At 34.4% G+C, this 22,455-nt stretch overlaps 2 protein-coding genes across 4 annotated transcripts; both read left to right on the top strand.

Annotated features, from left to right (window-relative positions):
* Positions 1 to 9,724: 9,724 nt before the first annotated feature.
* Positions 9,725 to 12,423, top strand: LOC145568294 (uncharacterized). Its single transcript, XM_081627726.1, has 2 exons — positions 9,725 to 9,779; positions 10,694 to 12,423. The coding sequence occupies exon 2, from the start codon at positions 10,694 to 10,696 to the stop codon at positions 12,290 to 12,292; it is 1,599 nt and encodes a 532-aa protein (XP_081483852.1). The 5' UTR covers positions 9,725 to 9,779; the 3' UTR covers positions 12,293 to 12,423.
* Positions 12,424 to 17,376: 4,953 nt separating this feature from the next.
* On the top strand, positions 17,377 to 20,765 carry LOC145568295 (protein DEHYDRATION-INDUCED 19 homolog 5-like). Of its 3 annotated transcripts, none has more exons than XM_081627729.1 (6): positions 17,377 to 17,511; positions 17,647 to 17,727; positions 18,510 to 18,652; positions 19,250 to 19,327; positions 19,441 to 19,661; positions 20,444 to 20,765. In XM_081627729.1, exons 1-6 carry the CDS (start codon positions 17,469 to 17,471, stop codon positions 20,547 to 20,549), a joined length of 672 nt encoding a protein of 223 aa, XP_081483855.1. In that variant the 5' UTR covers positions 17,377 to 17,468; the 3' UTR covers positions 20,550 to 20,765. The 3 variants fall into 3 exon arrangements, with proteins under 3 accessions (XP_081483855.1, XP_081483854.1, XP_081483853.1); XM_081627728.1 differs by having other exon boundaries at positions 17,389 to 17,511; positions 17,641 to 17,727; XM_081627727.1 differs by having other exon boundaries at positions 17,389 to 17,511; positions 17,638 to 17,727.
* The last annotated feature ends 1,690 nt before the right edge of the window (positions 20,766 to 22,455 follow it).

Here is a 22,455-nt window from a genome sequence, read left to right as displayed (position 1 = left end):
TTAGAAGACAAGGATTTGTTCATTGGAAAAATATGCTAAAAAAATACCGCATCCCTAGCTTCACAAATCGTTTGATCACTTAATAACATGAACCTATAGGCTGCACTATTTATGAGCATACCCAATGAACACACAATCAAAAGTTTTAGACTCGATTGTGGTTTTTTTAAAATCTGAAAAAGCCACCTTAGCCAATCACCCCGACACTTTTAAAATACTAAAATTTGGACTATAACCCTTTCAAAATTCATAGGGGGTTTTATCCAACTTCTTATGGGGCACTCTATTGAGTACATAACAAGCGGAAAGGATCGCTTCTCCCTACAAGTTATCGGATAAACTGGAACTAAGAAGCATGGCATTCATAGTCTTTTTCAAAGATTTGTTTTTCCTTTCGGCAATACTATTTGATTGGGGTGTGTAAGGTGGACTAGTTTCATGTATGATGCCATTGGCCTCACAAAAATATTTTAACGAATTTTTTCCATATTCACCACCTCTATCGGTTCTAACTCTTTTGATTTTAAGGTCCAATTGATTTTCAACTTCGGCTTTATACTTTAAAAATGCACTTTCGGCTTCATCCTTTATTTTAAGCAAATAAACTTTAGTATAACGAGAAAAATCATCAACAAAAGTAATATAATAATTTTTCCCACTCCTACTAGTGCATTTTTTAAAGTCCGCTAAATCCGAATGAATCAATTCAAGTAATTTGGTACTTCTTGAGATCATTTGTTTAAAAGGTTTCTTAGTATGTTTGACCTCAACACAAATATGGTATTTGTCAAGTTTGTCATCCATTGAAAAATTAATCAAATTCATGTCCTTTAATTTTTTCAAATAAGAATAATTCAAGTGTCCCAAACATCCAAAGACTCAACAATATAAGCAAAAGAAGTACTTCCATTCTCATTCATAACATTCAAAACAAAGAAGCCATTATTGAGGTAACTTTCCCAACAAAGTCTCCATTCTTAGTCATTATAATCTTGTCGGTCTCAAAGACAAGTTTTAGGCCGGCTTTGTTGAGAAGGGTTCCCGAAACAAGATTTCTCCTAAGAGAAGGGGCATACATCACATTATTTAAAAATAAAGTTTTTCCGGAGGTAAGTTTGAGATGGATCATTCCTTTGCCAAGGACTCCGGCGGTGCTACTATTGCCTACGTAGACATGATCACCGTCGGTAACATCTTCAAACTTGGTCATCAAGGTCTTGTTAGCACAAAAGTGCCTAGATGCTCCGATGTCCAAAATCCACTCCACTTTGTTCTCGACCAAATTGGCTTCCACCACCACCGCCGCAATGATTTCTTCATTTTCAACAATATTGGCTTGGAAAGTGTTGCCATCTTTCTTTGCTCCATGCCTTCGGTTGCATTGGTATGCCTTATGTCCAACGATCCCACACATATAGCAAGCACCTTTTGGCTTTTGGATTTTGTTGTTTGGAGTGAAATTGTTTTTGGACTTGTTGTTTCCCTTCTTCTTAGAATTTCTCCTGTTTTTAGACACATTCAAAGAGGAAGATTCAACAAGATTAGCTTTCGAAGAATTAAGAGATAAATTTTCAAACTTATCCTTAAGGCGATTAGCCTTTTCGGTTCTCATGTGACTAATGAGTTCTTGGAGAGTAATGTCCTTCTTCTTGTGCTTCAATGAATTTCGGTAGTCATTCCAAGAGGGAGGGAATTTCTCCAAGAAGACATTGGCTTGAAGGGTCTCACACATCTTCATGCCTTCACCAAGAATTTCAGTCACCATGTTCTCATACTCATGGACTTGAGACATGATGGACTTTCTCATCATCCATCTTGAAGTTGAGCCACTTGCCCACCACATACTTCTTTTACCCGGCATCATCCGTTCCATACTTTTTCTCTAAGGAATCCCAAATAACCTTGCTTGACCTGAAATTAACAAACAAATCAAACAAAGTGTTGTTCATATATATGATTGAGGAGATGACCACGAACAAGCTTGTTGCCCTTTTCCTTTTTCTTCAAGGTTTCCGTGATGGTTGCCAGAATAGGATCCGTTGCAACTTTGGCCGCTTCTTCCGCCTTCTCCAAAATTTCAATTAGATCTTCATTCAAGACATAATCTATCTCCACTTGTTCAAAAAAGATTAGTACCTTTTGTGACCACCTCTTATACTTGTTACCATCAAGAGATTCCAACTTAGAGAGGTCGTGAAGAGACTTCACAATACTATTAGTAAAAGACATAATTTCGTTTTCAAATTGTTGTAAATAAGGAAGAAGTCTAGTACAAATAGTATTGAAATATTAAGCAAGATCGAAAAGATGATCTTACAAACAAAAGAACAAACCGGTGTGTCGTGATGCAAATCACTGACTTGAAAACGAAATTCCGGCGCAACCACGGTGGTCAATTGTATTCGCCGACACGTTCCTTAAGGTTAACACACCACTTCCACACAAAGGCACTTTTGGGTGGAAGGTTGGAGTCAAGTATCTTATGCCCAAAGAGAGATGTGTTTAAGCTATTGTATTTTGTATATATTTCTTGTATGTATGATCAGAAAAATAATCTCCAATTTATAATGAAGATTAATGAAGATGGAAGATCAAGGAGGAATCTTTTTAATCAATAAGAAAATAAAATCAGAATAATCATGGTGATTAAAACACCATAATCAACCTCTTAAATGGGGGGTTACAAGAAATTAACCAAGAAAAGGAATCCAAGGAAACCGTTAGAGTCCAACGGACAAACTCGCGCCCGACCGGGCGAGACGGACAAACTCGCGCCCGATCGGGCGGAGCTCGCCCGGTCGGGCGAGCACCCAACTAAAACTTAGGTTGCTCTCGCGCCCAGTCGGGCGGAGCTCGCCCGATCGGGCGGACACTCCCTTTTTCCAGACTTCTTTCTCGCGCCTGGTCAGGCGCCCGATCGGGCGGCGAAACTCCATAATTTTACGACTCTTCTCGCACCTGGTCTGGTGATGTCCGCCCGATTGGACGCCCATATCCGACCCTTTGAATTTCCTTTCTTTATTTCCAACATTCTAGATAATGCTCAACTGTTTAAGATCTAACCGGATTTCATATTATGTAAGAAGAAAATATAGTTAGCTGTAACAATAAATTTTTTAATTGACTTGAGGCTAAAAGCTAGAATTTATATTCAGCAATGAAACCTAATACTTTTACGTTTTACTAAAATAATTATAGGTTGACCCTAGTGATTTAAAGCATGCAGTGTTTTAAATTTTAATCAAGAAATATATATGGATGCATGCAAACAATAGATTTATTTATATAAAAGAAAAAAATTCATAATCAAGAAAAACCTTTTATCAAAACTATAATAAGATTAGCAAGAATCACACTATGAATGAATTATGCTTGTGACTTTTGAGAAAAGATATTTGACGATTATTTCAAGTGGCTCCCAACACCTTATATTTATAGGTGATCGATGAAATGTGTAGAAGGCTCTATACACATGCTCTATAACTTATGCATCTAGAAGCTTAGGAGCATTCATGGTTTCTAGTGTCCTCCACATTTTTTCATTAACAACATGCTAGAATTATGTAAAAACCATTAAAGACATAATTAGTTGGGCTTATGAAATTTAGGCCACATTAAGCTAACAGATAGATATATGAGAAAGAGTAAAGTATAATTATACTTATAAAATACAATTGTTTATATAATGTTACATATGAGAGGTGGGTAACATGCCGCGCCAGGCCACCGCGGGCCGTGCCTGGTGGTGGCTCGTGTCGGGTCGTGTCGTGCCGTGCTGGGCCACCATTTGGCACACCTCAGCCCACGACATGGCATGCCCCACATGCTTGGCGTGCTGGGCAGCGAGCCGCCTATAATTTTTTTTAAATCGATATATAATTTTTTTGAATAACTTTTAAAATGAGTATGTTTAAATAATTTTATTAATTTATATTTACGTTTTTGTATTATTATATTATTATTGTTGTTTTTATTATTCTTATTTTTATTTTTATAGTTCTTTTACTTCTTTGTTATAGCCATTTTTATGGCTGTTGGAAGCAGCGAAATATAGCCGTTTGCAAGGGTCAGGGCGTGCCAGCGAGCCAAATTACCGCGTTGCCCAACGTGCTCGTGCCGATTTTTCAAAATTGTGTTCACGGCACGGCCCACGGCTCACTCCTCAGTCACCGGGCCGTGCCACTGGCTAGATCGTGCCTGGTCATGCCACCACCGTGCCGTGCTCGTGCCGCCAGCGGGCCAGCACGACCCATGCCCACCTTTACATATGAGTATTATATGTTGACATTATAACTAAAATATACCCAAAATCATTAAGATATACATTAACAATTACATAGAATGATAACACAATTTTCACATAATAATAATGTATGATATCATATTAATCAAGATATTAAGAGATATGTAAATGTATTTGATCATGTCGTGCCTTATCGTTCAATGTATTTGATCATATCGTGCCTTATCGTGTTTTTTCAGTGTGATATGTTGTGCGCGTCTATTCCCTTCTCCACCCCAAACCCAAACTTATAAAACCATTGTTCTTAGTCTCACACTCTCACCACCCTTCAACCTTCCGTATCTTCGCTGCTAACGCCCATTTCGAAATCCAGGCGCTCGCCGACGACGCGGACAGAGTAGCGAGGTGTTCTTACCAGCAGCGACTCAGAGTATCGGCCGCCGAGGAGTGTAATCTCCGGCGACGCAGCACTCAGTAAAATCTGAAGACCAACCTGGATATTCGCAGGTAAGCTTAATTTCCCTGTTCAATCTATCTCATTCTTTCTCAATTTACTAGTATTTTATTGCAAATTTATGCGATGATTTTTATTTTAGTATAATTTGGTCATTTTATTTATGAGTTTGTTTGTGTATATGAAAGGATGTAAATTTTTTTATTTTTTAATTTTTTTTATTGGAATTCATTTGCAATTTGGGATATAGGTTTTAATGGTGGATTGATATGATAAATTGATGATGGTTGCATTTGATTTTTAATTTGAGGATTGAAGTTTCTCAATTTTGTAAGTTCAGAGATGAATGATGCTAGTCCAAATTTCAGATTGTATAAGGCTCTAATTGAATTCATCAAGTAAAATTGTGTTTAGGAGAATTTGTGTATAAATTAGGTTCTAATTGAATTTATTGAATAGAATGGAGAGAACCAAAGGATATTAAGAAGGAAATGTAAAGAAAATGGAAAGTCCAAATTCTCTTTCTAGAATTCCGGGCTACCTCTACACAAGAGGCGGAAGCAGAAGTTGGAGACGGCTCAAATTTTAGGTTTTAAGATGTAATTAATCACGAGATTAAGTAAATGGTATGTTCTATATCTTCCACATGACTTGGGAATAAGGAGGAGGATGAGTGATTTTTATTCAAATGACAGAATTATGGTGGTATATTCAAGGAAAACCTTGTCAATACTATACCCATTACTTTCCTCAAAGACCTCTTGGGAAAGCAATGCGCCAATTTAGCTATAAATGGTGTGGAAAGTACAGAATTTAGCTTGGCTATAGTGTTATGAAGATGCAATATTGAAAGCTTTGTTTGCTATCTAATGCAGAATGAGACTGCTTGTGTTAATGGAGGGTCTTCGAACAATATGAGCAAGTTGTGAGTCCTTATTGAAAGCAATTAGAAGCTTTAGTTTGATGTTTGAGGTGGCTTTTACTACAGGGGGTGCTTGCTTGTGGGTAGTATGAATAAGAGACTTATATGTTGAATATGGGTAATTTTCTTGGATTTTGGAAATATGCCCCAATGAATTTTCCTGATGTTTAGAAAGTTGGATTTAGAAAAGGCTCCAGTTCACTTTCAAATGGTAGCTTCTTCAATTCTATAGGATATCATGAATGTTTGTGCAAAAGAGACAACTTCCTTATTGATGAATGTGCTTATCTATTGATAAATACCAAGTGACTCTCTGTTTGTGGTATGTTAATACTAGAGTAGAAATAACAGAGCGTTTTCTTGTTGGTATTGTGCATTTTTCTGATAATACATATTTGACATTTGAAATCTGCAATCGAGTCCTTATGTAGTCTTCTCTAAGTCTTTCTAGAGTCCGAATTAATGTTATAGTGGTGCTAGGCTGCTAGCAAAATGCAAGATGCAAAGGATGACCTTAAAATCATGAAGTTATCTTCATCAGCATTTCATGTTCATTGTGTTGCGCACAAATTTTAATTGACACTAGCAGTAGCTGCTGTTGCCGAAAATAATGCTTATTTTATTTGATTATTTGTCAATGTACTTGCAAGACTATTGACTTTTGTGGCTGGTTCACCAGAGGGGAAAGAATTTCTTCAAAAGAGGCAAGCTAAGTGAGTTCTAGAGGCAGTGTTTTAGATACGGTTGAGGGACTTGGCTTGAGAAGGCTTGGTTAATATAACTAAGGAGCATTTATAACATTTAAGAGATGATGATGAAATTCTCATAAGAATAAGGTCACTTCATTTACGGTTAAGCATAACATTGATTTTTCTAATATGGGGGGAACGCATGTTGTTCCAGGGAGGATGAAAGTTCGTATTTATAAGTCATGAGTAACTATTCTTCACCATTTTCGAGCTGAAGCTTTTCAATGTGTCGTTGATCAACACTTACAAGAACTTGAAAAGCAGTTTGATGAGGTAAAAAAAATAATTGTTTTTATTTTATTTTTTTTTATTATTTTATTTATTTATTTATTTATTTTTACATAAAAAAAAAAATGTTTGCTTTAATCCAACTAATCGTTTATCTTCCTTTGTCATAAGAAAATTTCTTCGACTTTCCAAATTTTCCGATGAAATATTCAATTTTTGATTTGTTAATTATTATTTTTTGAACATTTGCTTATGAATCTCATATTTCGTTGATCACATTCAAAATGATGAGAGATTCGAAAGGTGAAGAATCTAAATGAGCTTTCATGAAACTTGTTGAGACAAGGAAGAGTGTAGCTCATTCGAAGGTCTACATGCTTTTGAAGCTGGTTTTGCTTATCCTCGTGGCAGTGGCCACTGTAGAAAGAGCATGTTTTGAATATTTTACGTAATATTTAAAATGTGTAATTGTGCTAATCAATTATTCAATGATTGTTTGCTACTACTTTAGAGAGCTTTATTTGTAGTATTGATGCTAATGTATATTAGTTCGTAAATACGAGAACTCAACATGAACAATTGTAAATATATTTGTAAGTACTATAAGGTTTTAGCTTGCTAGTTTTTGACTTTTAATGTAAATTTTCATGAATTAACCATCTTTTTTCCCCCTCTTGTATATTATTGTATTGATTGTTGTTAAGCACTTGAGTTCAAAGTGTTTTCAGAAATCAGTCAAATCACCATTGGTTCATTGTTTAGCAATAGCAGCCATTGCATGCCAAGAAGAAAGTAGGAAGGGCATTTCATCCTAACTTAGTGGTACATTTTGAAAGATCATGGAGTTTGATTTCGCTGTTGATTGGGAGACTGATTTGTTGGGTTGTATTAATGGAGTATACTAATGCAAATTTTAGGGAGCTGAATGGAGTATAATTTGGAACCCCTGTGTTAGGAAATCTTAGTTGTTTGGCCTTTCCTAACTCCAATCATGGTGGTTTATATTTCCATCAAGAGGAGGGTTGTTTAGAACTATAATATAGTTGGGATTAGCCTTTTGGAATTTGGCATTTTACTATGTGATCTGCTGCGCTGCCTTTGACCCCTTTCTTGGAATTAATTACTTCCTATTTTCCGTTTCCAAACTAAATTTTAAGTACAATATGTTGCTGCTAGACCTAGTTCATTTAAAATCTACTCAAGGAGGATGAGCTCTTCGAAGAGAATAAATATTTGTCCTTCGAGTTGGTGGATTTGTGATCCACATGCTTCTGTAAACTGTATTTTACATTGAATTGGTGTGAGCAACAGAGAAATCTAGGGAACTTAACCATAGGAGGTGAGTAGGTGATAGTAGAGGAGGTGGAGAAATATCAGACATAATACCAGTGATTGGGAACGAATCATTCACTCTATTTATTAGGTACTGCAACAATGCATACATAGTCTGGGTGATGAAAGAGTATGCTGTCCCAGGTGTTAGGAGTGAAAGATACTGATTAAATTTTGTTGATGTATACATAGTCTGGGTGATGAAAGATTATTCTGTCCTGGGTGTTAGCATAGTCTGGGTGGTGCACAGATTTTGGTGGTCATAACCCAAGGTACATCTTGCTGTTAAATGTGGAGGGGTAAAAGTTGTATGATCTGGTAAGGAAGCTGACCAAGGATCTTGTGAAAAGGAGCAGTATACTCTTTGCTTTAAATTCCGCTTGCTAGGAGATCTTAGTGCTCTATGGGGTTGTAGGTAACAAGATGAGAATGTTGCATGCATTGAAGGATCGGATGAACTCACTTACTACATTTTTCTAGAAAAATTAATGGAACCCGACTGGTGTTATCGGCATCTCTGTTTTCGGTCTTCCTGCTGTAAATTATGAAGCAGAGTCTCATATCTGAGTTGTTGTTACACTCTGGTTCTCTTGTCAAAGCTGAAGCTGGAGTATTCTGTTGCTTTTGTCAACCTTAGACGTCTATATATCAATGGTTACTTTACTTTTGTAAGTGTAAGGGGTATCATGTCATAACATGGATCCAAATCCTTCCCATCACTCTCAATCTTAACCTAAACAAGGAGAGAAGACAGGGGTGAGTGGGGGTGGGGGGGATGTTTGTGTGATTCAGTCAACTAAATGTGCTTGCAGAAATAGTAACTCATAGGAAGAGAAAACTGTGTCTGCAGAAATAGTAACTCAAGATTGCATTCCATACTCTTAAGGGCTATGACCACCAAATTCTGTGTCTGCATACTGCCATTTTCTATTAGTGCTGAAAGAGGTGAAGGAACTTGGCATAAATTGGGATAAACCCTGTAGGCTTTGAGTGATTCACTCCGGTGATGGCATTTGTGATTCCATTAAACTTCGAGTTTCAGGTTAGTAGTCAAGCAGATTGGTTAAATTAGGCATCCAAAAAATAGATTCAATGTTGAACATATTTTGTTATAGGATGTCTATAAAAGCCCATTAAAACTAGGAAAAAGCAAGCGAAGTTAGCAATTGTTAGTCGAACAGTTAAGTTTGCATCTAATGAAATACTTGGCTATTTTGTGATTCATATGCATTGTTGATTTGTTGGTTATCATCACGTGTTCGTATCCATGGAGCTCTAGATTCTCTATGTCAATCCCTGCCCCGGTCATTATAAGTTTCTAACTGACGTTTCTGTATGCCAGACTGATGTACTATATTGCTGTAGCTTGGCATTGTATTGTATATATGTAGGCATCATAAGATGTCTCATATAAAGAATCCCTTCTGTTTTTTTTATCTGGGTTTTGGATTCTTAATAGATTGTGACAGTAATGTGTAATGCGGAGTACACAATAGTTCCCGTGCATTCGTGATGCCATTACTTACTGGTACAATTGCACAATTATTAAGGAAAACTGCTTATATTTGGCTGTAAACATGTATTGTTCTATTCAATATGAAAAACATATATACAAATTTACATCATCTAGAAAATGTACAAATCATTCTCTATAGTTTTGCACAAAGGCAAGATTATTTTTGTCTTGTGCCCTGTGTTGTTTTAATAATTAAGTAGTTTGCTACATAACTTAAGTGGTTACAACTTAACGAATTTGAAACGACTTGGTTAGATTAATCTCACGGTAATTTCAGCTGCAGGTCACCATGTAAATCTTGAACTAGAAGGAAGAGGAACCTCCTCACTTATCAGGTAACCTCAGCTTCTTTTTACCTTACAGTTTTTCTTCATAATAATACGTATTACTCACATCTTTCTTTGTCTGCCCTGAAAGACTTATAACTATTCGCGCATGATAGTTGATTAAATAATTGATAGGTAGTGTAGTAGATCAGTATATGAATTTATTCATTAAAACTGAATTAAACTAAGTTGATTTTGAATATTTCATCAACAAAATATGAACCGATCCTGATTAACTAAATCAGAATAACTTGTTTTTCACGTCATAGTGCCATACTGATAATGATAATATATGCAACTAGAGAATGGTATGGGCAAGGCATACACTTTACAACTTCAAAGGGCTCTTCTATTCTTGCTTAGGAGTTAAGATAGTTGCTTCTGACTTGGTAAAGGGGGAAAGAGTACACCGGTTCGAGTATTCGGGCTGTATTAAACAAAAATGGCTCTTCTCCTTCCCGAATATATACTTTTCTTGTTTGTGAGGAAGGCATAGGCTTGGGGGTTGACGTCAATGTCTCGAAAGGAATTTCTTTATTGCAATTAGATCAAGCTAGAAATTTCATACAATATGCTATAGGAATATAAAATATGATTAAGGTACTTGGAAATCACATCAAAGTGTATATAATAAGAAAAATACATGAAACTTACATAAAACAATAGTCAAAGATAACATCTACTCACCTTTAACTTTCTGACATTTCACTTGTTTAGCCAATCAATACGTTCATTACCCCCATTATCCTTAATCATGCTTTAATTAAATTCCACTCATCTCTTTCTTTCCCTAGCTATTTCAATCCTTAAAAGTTCTTTGATTAATCAAGAAATTTAAGCTTCGAAAATTTCTGCCCCTAAATAACCTGATGAAAAGGATAATCGTTTTTTGTTGATTCCTCATTCGTTTTCAATTGTTGTAGATGTCGAATCCTCGAACGGTGGAAGATGTTATTCAGGATTTTAAAGGTAGAAGAGCAGGGATGATCAAAGCTTTGACCAAGGATGTCGATGAATTCTATCGTTTGTGTGATCCTAATAATCTGAATCTATGTTTGTATGCCTTCCCTAACCAACAATGGGAGGTCAACTTACCTCCTCCTTCTTCAGACCTTCCTGAGCCAAGATTAGGGATCAACTTTGTGAGGGACAGCATGACAAAACACGAGTGGTTGTCTATGGTCGCGTTGCACAGCGATGCATGGTTATATGCGATAGCATCTTATTATGCTGCCAAGTTTAAATTCGACAGGGCTGATAGGAAACGTCTTTTTAATAAGATCACTGATGTTTCTTCTATATGTGAGTTGGTTGTGGGTGGGAAGACAACTAGGAAAAGGCTTAAGACCGAAGCTGATGGTTTGCCTGAAGACATACTCGTTGAAGAAGTACTTTCAAAGCTGCCAGTACGCGACCTCCTCAAGTACAGGTCCGTATCCAAGCTGTGGCGGTCTTTGATTGATGGTCCGGAGTTTGTTTCTACCCATCTTCAAAATTACAAGAACAATTCCGAGGTATGTCACTTGTTGGTTTTGTATCGCCCTGCTAGGAGTTGGCTAAGAGATGAACGTATCTTGGTACGCCGTGGTGATACCTTTAGGAAGGTCACGGAACTTCAATGTTTATATGATCATTTCGAAGGAGCTTATGAAATGATCAGTTACATAAATGGGCTACTTTTGGTAAAGAAGGGAAAATCGAGGGGATTTCGTGAAATTATATTGTGGAACCCTTCCATAAATAGCACGCTTAGTCTTCCTAATCCGATGTTAGAAGCTATGAAAGAGGCTACTTATTTTGTGCTTGGTTTTGGGTATGATGCCTCTCGCAATGATTACAAGGTCATAGCAATAATATACCCTCATGCCGAGATCAAGTACTATTTTGGAGAGCGCTATCGTGCTACTATCCCGGGCTTAGTACAAGTGTATACACTTGGTACCAATTCTTGGAGTAGCAACCTTGGTGTTAGTCCTCCACCTTATTGGAGTGCTGGGCAACAAGTTTTTCTAAATGGCGCGATACATTGGATAAACTTCGGACCAATTGTTACAAATGATGCTGATTCGTGGTTCAAGGAAAAAGATTCACATATAGTTTCATTTGATGTTGAAAATGAAGTGTTTAAGTATTTTGAGCTACCTAAGGCCTTAAAAACTGATGATGAACCAAAGGAGAAGTTTCCAACGGTGTTAGGACGATCACTTGCTGTATTTTGTGCTCATTATCAACTCCGGAATGACATATGGGTGATGGGAGAGTACGGTGTGTCGAAATCATGGAGTAAATGTTACACATTTACGTTGCAATTGGATAAGCTCTTGCATTTCAAGACCAATGGTGAATTATTGTTTGCGGTGGATGGGAAAGGAATAAAATCATACGATGTTAGAAGAGAAAGGGTAAGAGATCTTGCAAAAACTTACTCAAGGTCTTCAAGTTATATAGTTTTTAGTTATGTGGAAAGTTTGGTGTTATTTAAACAAGTTAATAAGCGGCCATTAGAGTCAACTAAGCCATAGAAGCATGATATACTACAACTTCTATTTCATTTGATGTTTAATTGTTTATGTATGTTTTGGCTAGGAATTTCAGATTTTGATTTTGGTCTTACAATTTCATAGCGATTTTGTTTTCGGACGTAATAATTAAGTAGGCGGAGTATTATATTTGGTTGTTGACATTTTAGGTTTCCTACCTAATTTTTCCGGATTTAGGTCTATTTTACTCTGTATATTGATTTAATGGGATTGAATCATCAGTAAACAAGATGTTTACAATGGTTTCATAGCAAAGTTCTTGCTTTGTGTTGTTTTCTTGTTTTTGCCACGGAAAACTTGGTCCTTCTCTTTCTTTGCACTCTATTTCAACATATTAAATTGAGGAAAATTACCCATAAAATAAAAATATCGTATATTTCTTATGTGTCGCCTCATATAATCAGATTTCAATTTTCAATAAACAATTTTTGAGTAATTTTTAAGGATTGCAATAAAAGGCCTTAATGTGGTGCAACCATAATATTGAAACCAATTTGGACAATTTGGTCATGTACGTATAAGTGGGGTTTTCATTGTAATGTCTTCATGTATTTTGGTGTTTTTGTACGGAGTAGTTTATTTATTATACTCCTGAAATCTTTTGCTATTACTAGCATGTTTTTGTAGTATTAACATTTATACACCTCGTTTAGTCGTTTGCTATACATCTATTTGCAATCAAATTTTCCCTTATTCTACGGTTCTACCACGAATGGCAAAAATGATCTCAAATTCTAAAGTATTTCATTTTTTGTTAACCAAAATTTGGCGATTTAATTTACTTCTTGTTCTGATTGTGATTATTTGTTGTCAAGGGTATTATTTTTACATGGAGATGATTTTACATTAGAAAATTAATTGCCTGAATTGACAATAAAATGATTTAATGTTACAAAGAAATGATATTGTGGCAAGACTGGCAACACTAATAACAACAATTAAAAAGTATTGATTTCCTATTCCTTCGTATTATGAGTAGTATTTTCTATGCATGAGTTAAATTTATAATAAAAATAGAAATTTATTTTGGAAAGGTGTAAGAGGAGTTTAAGATGTCTATTGCCTAGGGTAGGTAACGACGATTTATGTATAGGAAAAGTCTTTAGTTAGAGTATAATTTATGCTAATTTTGCGTGGCAGCTACTACTCGGATCACATACAGTATTTAAATCTTGTTCGTTGTTACTATTATAGGGTTCATTATTTCAAGGGGTTCTTCTGAAAATACTAACAAGTGTTTTCTACGGGAAAAAAACAATTAGCATGCCTAATCTATATTTTCACGTAATTGCTAATACGTCTATTATAAAGTTTCATGATTGCTTATTAATTTATGATTGGTACCATAAATATACAAATCTTGACCATATATTATGATAATTATTGTGGGATTCATTCAACGGCTAATTGGCCTCCATTTCCCATTATTTTAGAATTAAGAATAGGCTATATATGTCTTTTACCGATCAACTTTCATTTTGTTGGCCGCTATTGCATGCTCTAGTTTAATTTTATAAGACAGAGACATGACATCGTTTCATTAGGTTGGGTTAAATATAGTATTAATTTAATTGATGACCAAACTTTCGGTCACACATAGATTAGTACTCCATATTTTATATACGGCTATAAGGAGTAACCATTTTTAGTAGGGCTTGATAGAGCCATAGAGTGTTATAAAACCAAGCAAAATTTGGTAGAGTTGGTGAATAACTTAACTCATAACTTTGAGGTAATAAGTTCAAGTTTCACCAATTATATTTGCTTGGGAGTATGAGGATTTATTTACCTTCCCTCTCTAATCTCAAGTTAGACTTGCAGAGTTGAGCTGACTTAACCTGTAAGAGATGCCGGAACTAACAATGTCGTTCATTGTTAAAAACAATAGAAGGTTGTAAAAAGAATTTTTATTGTAGAAGAGATTAAATTTGTTTTGTAGTGACATTTAACTATCTAATTAGTTAGTACTCTCTATTTTTTACTACAAGTAGTATAATTCATATATGTTTTTTTTTTTTTTTTTTTTTTTTTACCAAGTAAAGCTTGGTGGAATGGGTGGGAAACTTACCTTGTGACTTTGAGGTCACGAGTCAAGTCCCTTACCTCCCCCATCTACTCTCAAGCGTTGACCTACAGAGCTGGGCTAGCTAAACTTATGAGGATACTGGTTCAGTATGGTCATTATCTTACCTAAAAAAAATTGTATGGATTTTTATGGCAATTATTTTATTGAATTATTGTGTCTATGACAGTTTTTTTAGACCATGTCCAATGGTGAGATTAAAGGGAGTTTCTTTAGGAGAGAGAGAGAGAGAGAGATTTTTTGCAAAGGATACCAATAAGTTAGTATCTAAACTTAGCAACTGCAAAAGAAAGTTGCTAAGTTTAGATACTTAACTTTATGTCGAGTGGGCCATTATCAATATTATAATATGTTTTGTAATTTATTTAAGTTTTAGTTTTCAAAAAAATAACTTATAATATGATTTGGTAGGCCATAAATTGAAAGTGACATTAGTATACTTTAGAAAGTCTCACCATTGAGAAATTAGACTACACATGAGTTGTTAAATTGAGAAATGAGTTGGGTATCATCATTGGAGGTTAAAAATAACTCATTTTGTATTTCAATACTCAAAGTTGAGTCTCACCACTGAAGATAATCTTACATTCCATACTCATTTTATCATTTTCTGTCTATGTATAAAAATGGATTTTTGATTATTCAATTTTGTTTGCTTTCTATATAAAGTGAGTCAACCATTGCGAACTAAAATATTGCGACTCACTGAATTACAAGCTTGTGGTGGACATTTAACATATGCACCTGTCTTAATTTGTCTTGCTTTAATTCTTGTATGGTATAAAAAATGTATATTAGACATAAAATATTCAAAAACCCTTTTGTTGCTTAGTTGAAGTTAAATATTGAAATTCCTTTTCTTAGGTGAACACGACTCAACTTTAATCAAGATTAATTAGGTAATAGACTATTTAAGTACAATTAATTGAGACGCAAAAAGTGTGAACTCCATCTTGTCTTTGAGTTTCCATTCAGAAAAGAAAAACAGTACTAAGATTCTCTTTTTCCCTTGAACGTGCATGACAAGCAAAATGTCCCAATCTTATTAAAGCAACTTTTAATGGGTACTGTGTTGAAGAATATGTTGCATAAACTTTATTTCTTGATTATTAGAGATTATATATGAAATGTTTTGTACAAATTGATGTATTACCTCTACAAGTAATTTTTCTATGTTCTGCTCATTTGCAATACATATGTGCGATTAAAAAAATTTTAGAAAGATAAATTTAAGATACTAGTAGAACACAAGGAGAACACATGAAAATTTTATGACCCTTTTAAATCTCTGAGTTAGTATAATACAACTTTCTAATTTTATAGATGAGTATTAATGTTTTAATCCGGCATGTTTCAAATTTCAAAAACCCTAAAAGCACATTTGTAGTGTAAAATCCGAGCTCGGTTTAGAAAAAGTCTAACAAGCTAAACACTATTTTGCGTGTTTAAACATGAACTTTAATACTTAGGCCTGGCCTGATTCAATCTGAATTTTGATTACAACCTTACAAACTATGTGCAAGTGTACAACCAGACAAATACTATCTCTGTTACAGGTTATGTGCAACGATTTGACATAAAGCAGAGAAGAAAAATGTCTAATCGTTGCACATAACCTGTAACGGAGGTAGTAATAAATTAAGTGAGCTTATATTCCATCCGTCGGAGAGTAATTGACACGTAAGACTTTTTTCACTAGTTGTTTGTTAATTAACTTTGCCCATAATTTATTAGCATTGTATTAAAAATAAATATTATCTTGAAATATGTTTATAAATAAGTATTAATACATTACGAAATTTCATTATATTGACTTTTAATATGGAGTATTTTTTAAACACGTATTTTGTATTGGTCAAACTAATGCATATAAAATATATATACAGAGTGTGTTGAATATAAGTGCGCTAATTATAATGGGATGGTGGGATTAATTATCATCGACTCAAATTGGGGAGAACAACTTTCCAAGTTGAAGAAGTATGGAAAGTAAGAAGGATGGAAAATTGGAAAGTAAGAGAAGAAATAGTGAAAAGGGATGAAAGAAACGTGACAAAAGCACAGAGTGAGTGACATTGACTGCTTGAGTTCTGATTGGGCGCCTCCATTTAATATGAGCCAATGACATCATATCACTTCTTTATTTTATTTTTTTTCTTTCCTTTCCTCCAATTTAATTAAATTATTCCACGTGTCACTTATCCATAGAAAACTTTTCACCATTTTGTTGTTTTCCGGTGGAAAGTAAAAGCTTCCCACATAATCTATTACTCCCTCCGTTTTTTTGTATTGTATAAGCTTGAATTAATTGAATTAAATTATAGAGATACAACTTCAATCATTAATATTTTTTATTAAACATTAGTAAAAATTATGAAAAAATTACTCTAATAGAAAATTCCAACTCTAGCTTATAAATATAACGGAGGGAGTATTATTATTATTTTTCTTTTACATGTAACTACTTTGTATTTGACATGTTTATTTAAGCATGCGACTACTCCATAGTTGTTAATGTACTTTGTACAAGTATGTTTTAAACATTAATAATTTAGTACTCCATACTTTGTAATTTTAATTATCAATAAACAAAAATTATAAAAATTGATGTGGTTTACTTCGTATTTATTAAAACATACTCCGTATTAACTAATAAAATGGAGAAAATATTGAAATTTTGAAAATTTTGGATTGCAATTAATAACTTTGTATTATAACCTCAGTTTACTTTAATTGTATTATACAAGTATACTATTAAAATATCAACTTTGTATTTATTAAGAATTGCAAATAGTAAAGAGTAATAATTAAAATTATGCATTGATAACTCGTAAATATGACAATTCAAGTGTTGCGAGTATGGAGTACTCCGTACTGTATTAAGAAACGGAGAAAGTACGTGTCACAACTTTTAATTTTATTTTTTCTTTTTTGGTAAGTATTTGTTATTATAAGAGTCAAAAGGAGAATGAAAAAGAAAGCAATTGAAAAAGAGATCAAGAACCAAAGAGTGAGTGACTCAGAACAACAGCAGCAGCAGCAGTTGAAGAAAGGAGAGAGAAAGAGGACATACTTATGCATCATCATCATCTGCTTAAAGACTTAACAAAAATACAAGGTTTTTCCTCTCTTTATCTTTCTAATTTCTCTTATTTTTTCTTTATTCTCTCCTTAAAAATCCCAAATTGTTGAAGTTTTCACTGATTTTTTGATTCATAAATGCTGACTTATTTTCCTGGTGAAGTAGAAGCAGAAGCAGAAGCAGCAATGGATATGGATTCATGGGCATCAAAAGTTCATTCTTCTAGGCATTTCTCTTCCCATCTCAGCTCAGGTTCTTTCTTTTTTTTTTTTTTTTTTTTTTTTTTTTTTTGTTAGCTTGAACTTTTGCAAATTTTGGGATTATGATTTGTTAATCTTGTTTGTTAGTAGTATAATTAGTGGGTTTTATTGATTTTTTTACAAATTTGGGATTATAATTTGTGAAATTTGCTTTCTTTGTAGTTATGAATAGTTTATCAAGTAGAGTAACTTAGTGGGTCTAGAAATTATATTGCTTTACTGCATAATTTGGGATTGCAATTTGTTAGATTTACTTGTAAATTGTGTATAATTAGTGTGTTTCAGAAATTCTATAGAAATTATGCAAAATCTGGCTAATGTGTTACTGTAGTGTTTTTTTTTTTTTTTGAGTCTGTTTTAGAAATTCTATTAAGATGGATTTTCTCACTTATCAAATTTTGTAAATTGTTTTTGTTATTGTTAAGATTGTTAACCATACTCTCCTTTTTAATGCTTGATTTTTATTCTTCCCCTCTTTTAAGGATTGTGTTTTATCATTGATTGTACTAATATTTTGTGTATTATGTTAAATCGCATAATTTAGAAGATGTAATGTAAGTAAAATTGAGTTATTTGTACTTAAATTACTCAAAGGACTTGTCTTTAAGCAGCCAACATGGAGAAAGATTGATTGGTGGAAAGAGGGGTCAGATGTTTAGAAACAAACTTTTTGAGTGGTTTTGTTATGGTCCTACTTGTAAAGTTGGTTGTCCCCTTGCCAAAAAATATTCATATTAAGTATAAGAAATGATTCATAGTGTTTCCAATTTACAGGAAATAGATTAGTGCTGGATGATTCAGAAGTAAAGGATGATGCAAGGGCTTATTTCACTTGTCCATTCTGTTTTATTGATATCGAGCTCACTACACTTTGTGATCATCTACAAGGAGAACACTGCTTTGATGTCAAGAATGCGGTATGTGTATGTTTATCCTTGTCTGTTACTCATATCCGTGAAGATTTATGTTGGCAGACAATTTTTGTGTTGTGATGTCATTTTGGTATTTGGAAATGCTCAGCATTCAGCAAGAATCATTATAATGTGATTTTGAACTACATTGCTTATATGAGTATATGACTACTTTGTGAATGTCTCATTGCTCATATTATCTAGTAAGGTTTTGAGTTCCAATGTTCACTTTCATTTGTCATACAGTTCAAGGTACCAAATACGTTCAACTCTATTGTTCACTTAAAGTTTTTTGTGCCTAAAACATGCAATCTGTCCTTGATTTTTTTAAGGATGAATTATAGATTCCATTGAATTGGATTAGGTCCATGGATCTTAAGAAATATTCCTAACACCACTACATGTCTACATGTATCTATTAAAGTTTTTTATAAATTGAGCTGCATAAGAAGCTTGTGGCACTTCTGCTGATTCTACTCTATCTTCGATATAATTTCTGGATATATGTGATCTGCTACGAGGCACTATGTCTTGAATATGTAGTTGTTGCAATGCTAATACCACTTCTTTACTTTGTTACCTATCCCATACCTATGATTTCAGGTTTGCCCTGTGTGTGCACTGAATCTGGGAAAAGATGTTGTCGGTCATTTTAAAACCCATCATATGAGTTCTATCAAGGTATTAAATGAGTTTTTCTCAGCTATTAGTGTTCACTTGTTTGAAAATTTTGATTGTTGATCATATTTCTTCTACATTAGTTCTGTTTTCTAATATATATCAGTGATTTACAGACTCGGAGAAGGTCCCATAAGTCAGGATTCTGGAACTTCTATGCTGGAAGAATGGCTGGTGGCTTGAGTGCAAAAGGTGGCACAGAAAATGTGAATACTTTAACATCCGATCCACTTCTGTCTCCATTTCTGTTCAGCGTACCATATTCGGAAACTAAGGATGATCAATCTCAAGATACGTGTTCTATTGATGATCTCCCATCCATCCCAGAGAACGAAAGGTACATACTATACTCTAATTTATATACTTGGGCCAGCAAGGGTGTCTATTATTGTTCACTTGCTTGATTAATATGCTGCCATTTTCTCGTTCCTATTATGTTATCATGTGATAAGACTACAATGTCATGTTTTGGGGTTTTCACTTTTTTGACAACTTACTGGCTTACCGCGCAATCAAGTTTCCAAAATATTTTGCCATTTATTCACTCTTAATGTTCATATAGGTTAACCTGAGGCCAACTCAGAGAATGTATTTCATTGCTTTTGAGGTGTCTTCTGATCTTCTCGTCTCTCAGGTTGTGGGAGTTCGGCTTTGGGCATGTTTTTTTTGTTGAAATAGTTTTGCCTTGAAGAAGCCATTCTATTAGCAATTAGAAACAGAAAATACTCATATAATATAATGCAAGACGAATACTACACTGTCAAAGCAGGAAATAATGAAGATCAAAAGAATAAAGAATGATGGTTGTCATCTTATATCATGATCGTTAATGCTTTGCAAGTTTACAACTGTAGTATGTATGCTTATATGAGTTCTAGCTACATCGGTCTTGAAAATATACATCTCTGCTGTGGCTAATAGGAGGATATAATACATATGGTCTATTTACTTGCATGAAGCAAACATTTTCTGAATCTGAATTGCTATCCCTCGGATCAACTGTTTGTATATTGCATCCATAGGTATTACTAGATTTTGGCAATGAGCACTAATGTTGATACAAGTCACATTGGGCACTGCTAACTGTAGTGTTATTACTGTTTTATTGTGGCAATGCAGCTCAAAGTCATCAAAGTTGGAACAAAGTGAAGAAAAGGAAGACTCAGAAGAGTCGAGGCAGAGAGCAGCATTCTGTCAGCAGTTATTTTTTTCAACCATAGTCTAAAATCCCTCCCATTAATCAGTAGTGCTTAAATATGAGATTAGTTTCCTGTCAAGTTAAGGTAAGAGATGTGGCACATGTTTTCGGGTGCACAATTATCTTCCATATTCATTCCCAGGGTCTAGTAATTTCCACATAAATTGAGAGTATGTAATATTGATGTTTATTAAAGGCAATTAGGTATGGAAATTTATTAATTGCATAGAAAGCTTACATGAACAGCCAATCGAGCACGTAACAATGTAACATGTTTCATTGGTGATAGAGGCATGTAAACAATGCCCCCTAACACTAATGCAAACAACCCTTCCTTCCCACACACAATAATGACTATTGTTGGATTTGTTGCAAACCATGTGATGAAGTTTGATTTGTTTTGGACACTTATCCATCAAAAAATGGCAACCATCCTAAGTCAATAATGAACTAATGGTGTGTTCAGTAACAAACACCTATATGAACCAAAACTCATTTCTTTTACTAGTAGTTCGAATTTAATTTTTATGACTTGGACACCCCATGCATTCCATTCAATTTTATGATTTTTTTTTCAAAATTGGTAAGAAAGCATGGTTTAGATTTTGGACAATTTTTGACTTTATTAGACTTGGATAAAAAGAGAGGATATGTTGATTTTCATGGACCTCATGAGACTATAAGAGACCAATCGAGTAATTGAAATCATTCATTTTCTTTAATGTGTCTATTTAGCCATTTACGTACATAACATACACGCCTCCTTTCATAATTTAAGGCCATTTCAAGCCTTTAAATGACCGGCAGATGGTTTTAAACAAAATTATGACTTTGGGATACATCTCTTACCACCCCTTTATCCTAAACTCCTTGTAAATGATTTGATTTCGTACATAGTCTTCAACTTTTACATTCAGAGAATATTTTTCGACCTAGCTAGATTATGCATCGGGGTGTTTCTTGGGGTTTCCAGTAGATATTAACCCACATGTCGTTATTACGTCATAAGGTGACCTGCCTTGGCTTGGTCTTGTTTTGCCTTGGCCCAAAGTCAAATTAAGACATATCCTCAATTGTCAAAAATAGATGTTTTTGAAAGGATGAAATGTACTCTATCGTTTTATGTCTTGCCCTTGTACACGTGCCTCATGTCTAGGTAGTGGTGTGCCTTCACACTTTGGCAATAGCATCACCGCCCCACACACTTAAGTGATGTCCCTTGGCCCTCACTCATACTTAGCATTTTTTTAGTTCCAAAAGTGCAATGTTATCTTCGTTTAGCCAACATAAGCGTTTATGACAAGGCCTCATAGGGTTATCTAATATTCTAATCTACTTAGATTTGTCTAGGAACAACCTTAATGGCCTGATCCGCACCTGCATTGGACTTCATCTTGGTGCTACTATACAAGTTCTAAATATGCGTAGTTTGACAATCGTACCTCCGTTTTATATTATATGCAATAATTTTCAAATAGAGATGCTTCAAATTATGTACAACAAATCAAAAGTTTCTATTTTTAACGTTAGTATAGCTACGACTCGAAAAATCAGGATGAGTAGAATTATAAACTGTACGGTCTTACCAAGGAGTTAAGATTCTCTAGATCAAAATTCAATCAATATACATAGTAAAAATTATGTATCTTTTTCTGTATGACAAAACTCATAGTTACATATAAAGAGCATAGTTATCCTAAAATCTCAAACTTGCTTTATATTTTCCTGTTAATAACTTGTATAAAATTATTTAGACTCTGCTTGTTACTTGAGCCATGGTCAAAAGACTTACGACGGCAGCACATATAACATTAACAAATTGGCGTTCTTTAAACATGACTTTGATCAAGTTCATTGCAACATCAGTAGTGATCTTCCTCCCATCATGTACCAAAACACGTCGACGCTTTCCCGAGAAGGCTAATAACACAAG

This window comes from Chenopodium album, chromosome 11 (assembly GCF_948465745.1).
Source record: "Chenopodium album chromosome 11, dcCheAlbu1.1, whole genome shotgun sequence".
Classification (NCBI taxonomy): domain Eukaryota; kingdom Viridiplantae; phylum Streptophyta; class Magnoliopsida; order Caryophyllales; family Amaranthaceae; genus Chenopodium; species Chenopodium album.
This window is presented reverse-complemented; position numbering and strand designations above follow the sequence as displayed.

What these genes read in the sequence shown, in the direction of transcription:
- LOC145568295 (XM_081627727.1), top strand. Translation starts at nt 17,469, where the DNA reads ATGCATCATCATCATCTGCTTAAAGACTTAACAAAAATACAAG. An exon ending in AGACTTAACAAAAATACAAG is followed by an intron (nt 17,512 to 17,637) that starts GTTTTTCCTCTC and finishes TTCCTGGTGAAG; the next exon opens with TAGAAGCAGAAGCAGAAGCA. An exon ending in ATCATATGAGTTCTATCAAG is followed by an intron (nt 19,328 to 19,440) that starts GTATTAAATGAG and finishes AGTGATTTACAG; the next exon opens with ACTCGGAGAAGGTCCCATAA.
- LOC145568294 (XM_081627726.1), top strand. Translation starts at nt 10,694, where the DNA reads ATGTCGAATCCTCGAACGGTGGAAGATGTTATTCAGGATTTTAAAGGT.